Genomic DNA, 4,452 nt, shown 5'->3' on the forward strand with positions numbered 1-4,452 from the left:
TAATTTCATAGCCAAATAAAATTTATTATTTTTCATCATAAATCACTATTAACTTTTATGATATAAAAATTAATAAATCCAACTAAATATCTTAAAATTTTATTAAATGAATTGCTTTAGGGTGGACTGACCTAACCGTTGCTTGTTGGATTACTCTAGTAATTAGGCATAGTTGAATTTCTTATATTTTTTCTACAATAGTTATGGATTTATCAATTTTAACTTTTTGAATAATGGACTATCCATTTTATTTTTGCTTGCTATTATACTAAGAAGCAAACACTTTATCAAAAAGAACAAGTTAGATTAGGCAGCCCAAACTCATAGAGCTATAGTACAAGTCAAGATGCTCGTGAGTAATTCGGTCAAAATTCGACTCATCGACTCGAATTCGGTTTGATCGAGCTCGAGTCGAATAATTCGATTTTGTAATCGACCTCGAGTTCGGGTTTTATATTCGAAAAGTTTGTGAGTATATTCACGCTCAATAAATATTATAAAATTTTTTATATATAATATATATATTATAGGATAGAAATTTAAACAATTTGAGCATATTTTCTCCGATTCCAACTCCAACCCCAACCCCAACCCCAACCCCAACCCCAACCCCAACCCCAACCCCAACCCCAACCCCAACCCCAACCCCAACCCCAACCCCTTTTTTACTTTGAAAATCTTTACTTTAATTCATCATCTTCTCCATTACAATTAAAAAAGCAAATATCTCTAACATGTTGATCTTTCACATATTAGGTAAAAGAGTAAATCGAACTCAAGTAAAATATATAATTTTATTTAATAAAATTTAATTTTCGAGTTCAAGTTCGAATTAACGGGCCTAGTTCAAATAAACTCTATATATAAATGCAAATCTAGTCGAATTCTGTTCGGCTCGATTCGTTTAGCTCACTGTACATAACTTTATCGTGTACTCTTTCGCTAATATTTCTAAATGTTTAACAAATAAATAAATGCAAAAATTAATTAAAAACATTATTATTTTACAAGTTCACACAACAATAATTTGTTTTCTTTATTTAATAAATTAAACTCTTATGATAAAAAAAAAATTATATTTCACATGATACTACAACTAGATGATGGGTTCTCATCACTAAATGAACTCACATAGTAGTCGGGTGGGGGTTGTGGGTACGTATATGGACACGGGTATGGGTAAGTATAAGGGTAAGGATATGGATAATGATATTGGGGCATATTATAGTTGACCGGCGACGGCGGCGGTTGAAACATCTCGTTTCCATAATTCGCTCGTTGCTGCTCATAATAAACGTTTGCCGTCACAACCTCCGCCCTACCCGCCGGAAAATATGGCCCTTCGCCGGCGGCAGAATTCATCCGATCATCATTTCCCATTCCACCACCTTTCTTGTCTCCATAATTATTACCATTAGACCCACCTTTTTTACCTTCTTCTCCCCCACCACCACCACCGCCGCCGTTCTTTTCCCCTTTTTTACCGCCGCCGGCAACACCACCTTTCTTTCCTCCTCCATTTTTACTGCCGCCGGCGCCACCCTGGTTCTCATTTCCACCGGCCCCACCTTTCTTTCCTCCTCCATTTTGACCGCCGCCGGCACCACCCTGGTTTTCATTTCCACCGGCCCCACCTTTCTTTCCTCCTCCATTCTGACCGTTACCGGCGCCACCCTGGTTCTCATTTCCACCGGACCCACCTTTCTTTCCTCCTCCATTCTGACCGCTACCGGCGCCACCCTGGTTCTCATTTCCACCGGACCCACCTTTCTTTCCTCCATTCTGACCGCTGCCGGCGCCACCTTTCTTGCTATTATTACCCATCAAGGGTAATTTCTCATCGTCTATTTCATCGTTTTCGTCATCGTCATCATCATTGTCCTCGACATCCTCATGCTCAATATCAATCGATTCATCTTCATCTGGTTTAGGGTTCCGGTTCGAACCTTTGAACTGGGTTTGCCCTGTTTTGCGCTGATTATTAACATTGGCACCTAATTTCTTGCTCTTGTCGTTTCCGTTTCCGTTTCCGGTCTTTGGTTTGTTAGGGTTGCCGGAGGTTTTGACTTCCGGCCATATCTCGACGTTTTTTCCATTCTTAGCTAGATTCTTGATTAGGGTTGATGGATCTATGTCTCCTGAAACTGTCACCTTTCCCTGTTCTGTTTCTATTTTGAATGTATAAACCCCTATATTAAAATACCCACAAACAATAACAAGATTCAATTATCCTTCAATGGAGATTAATTAGATTTAAGATAGAAATACCATCCATTTTCTGCAAGATCTTCTTCACTTTATCCTTGCATCCATCACAGTGTATATGAACTTTCAGAACACAAGTCTGCAGAAACAAAAATTCTTATAAGGAAGATTCAAATCAATGTTCACTATAGACTATGCATATCCTCGTTTTGAGTCTGTCAAACTTAGGACGCTCTTGAGGTTTTGGATTCGAGTCTGTCGAAGTTTCGTTCAGATAATTAATTGGCTAGTTACCTTAAGTGTATAGGCGGGCTACATGCTTAACTCGAGACTCCGAAAAAAACCGTAACTCAGAGTTAAAAATATCAATGTAGAGTTAAAAAAAACAAATAGAAATGGGTTTTACCTTGATCTTCAAGAACTCTTCTTTACTCATGTTGTTAAAAAGATGATTGCTTTAACTTTCATGGAGGTTTAGACAAGCTTGTTCATGAAGGAAGAAGATAATTAGGAAGAGAATAATATTATTTTCTTCACTTATTTATTAGTTTTGATTAACATAATTAAGAAATTAATTCAATTTTTATAACGATTTGATTACATAAATGAGAAGAATCTGACAGTTTTTTTTCATGTAAACATAATTATGTTGTATTTATGACAAAAATATTTTTGTGAATGAAATAATTTATAGTCATAATGATCTTGATTTTATAATTGTATCAAATGTTTTGTTTCATTAGTTTCCTTCTTACTATTAATTAGAAAATTTTAAAGGTCTTAAGTTTGATTTTTGTGTTAACCTCTAAAAGAAAATAAAAACTTATTAAAAATTATGGATTTTTTATAGTAATCATTATTACATTCATAATTAATTTTATAAATTAATAAAATAAAATGTTGAGAGTTATTTTGATTGTATTTAGTATAAATTTAGAATTAAAGACTAATTATAAATTTTTTTAGACTAATATTTATATATCAAGTTTATAAGTTCATATATTTCTGATCATTTTTATAAAAAAATATATATTTCATTGAAAATGGGTGAAAAGTTATAAAATAATTTAATTATGATAATAAAAAAAAAAACAATTTTGACAACACTTTTAAGCCAAAATATTTTTTTTATTCCATTTTTTTCATACCAAAATAGGCTTATTCAATAATACTTGCATTTCAAATATAAGGGCCTTCTATCTTATTTATGAAAATATATGATGGGCTTTCTCTTTTTCTTATTAGTTGCGAGAAGAAAGTCATTGGGCTAAGTTGTTATTATTTATTATTATTAAAATCACTTCCTTATTTATTCACTAAAATATTGTTTTTTTTACTTCCACAAAATTTAAATAAATAATAAAATAATATAATAATTCAACTAATTAAAAATTCAAATAATAATACCTCATTTTATAATACTAAACTCATCTATTTTGCTATTACTGCTCTCAATTGGGCTGTTTTGGTATACTTCTTGTTTCAACTTTAACTTCTTTTATTTTGAATGCATGAACTTCCATTTTTATTATTGAAAATTTTTCTCCAAATATTAATTTAAATAAAATAACATTTTAAAACATAACTTAAACTATAATTTATAATTTTTTATTAACATTTTCTTGTTAAATTTAGATCTGACTCAAATTAAAAAAAAAAGTTTTTAAACAGGCCTTTTTATAACTTTTATCTCTTCTCACACACAAGGCTTTAGTTCAATAGAGACCCAGATCAGTTTTGTCCATAAAATATATATATATATATATACTTACTAGTAAAATCAGGTGTTTTAACAATCATTTATAATGTTTTCCAAAAAAAAAAATTATTTATAATGTTTTCCAAAAAAAAAAATCATTTATAATGTTGGGATAAAATACTGATACTATAGGTGCTTAAATAACGTACATATGAAAACAAACTCTAGACGTGGATTAAATAACGTTCATATATAAAACCGACGCTAAAGGTGGATAAATAACGTCCCTTATGAAAAAGGACATTATAAGACTAAATAAATACAACATAAATTTAGTAATTAGGGCACATTCCTCGGGACTACTAGACTTTCACCTTCTTAATCAAAAAAATAATGAACGACATTTTTCAAGGTTCAATGCCTTTTACCACGTTTTCATTCATGAACACTTGCCCAAGCATATATATATATATATATATATATATATATATATATATATATATATATTGGTTTCTAATTAATTTAGATTTTAGAATTTTTTTTAAAAT

The 4,452-nt window shown here is 31.2% G+C and overlaps 1 protein-coding gene across 1 annotated transcript; it reads right to left on the reverse strand.

Annotated features, from left to right (window-relative positions):
• Positions 1-1,080: 1,080 nt before the first annotated feature.
• On the reverse strand, positions 1,081-2,641 carry LOC124912869 (heavy metal-associated isoprenylated plant protein 32-like). Its single transcript, XM_047453508.1, has 3 exons — positions 2,612-2,641; positions 2,269-2,344; positions 1,081-2,189 (listed from the first exon to the last, which is right to left on the reverse strand). The coding sequence occupies exons 1-3, from the start codon at positions 2,639-2,641 to the stop codon at positions 1,081-1,083; spliced, it is 1,215 nt and encodes a 404-aa protein (XP_047309464.1).
• Between the last annotated feature and the right edge of the window lie 1,811 nt (positions 2,642-4,452).

This window comes from Impatiens glandulifera, chromosome 8 (genome assembly GCF_907164915.1).
Source record: "Impatiens glandulifera chromosome 8, dImpGla2.1, whole genome shotgun sequence".
In the NCBI taxonomy this organism is placed as follows: Eukaryota; Viridiplantae; Streptophyta; class Magnoliopsida; order Ericales; family Balsaminaceae; genus Impatiens; species Impatiens glandulifera.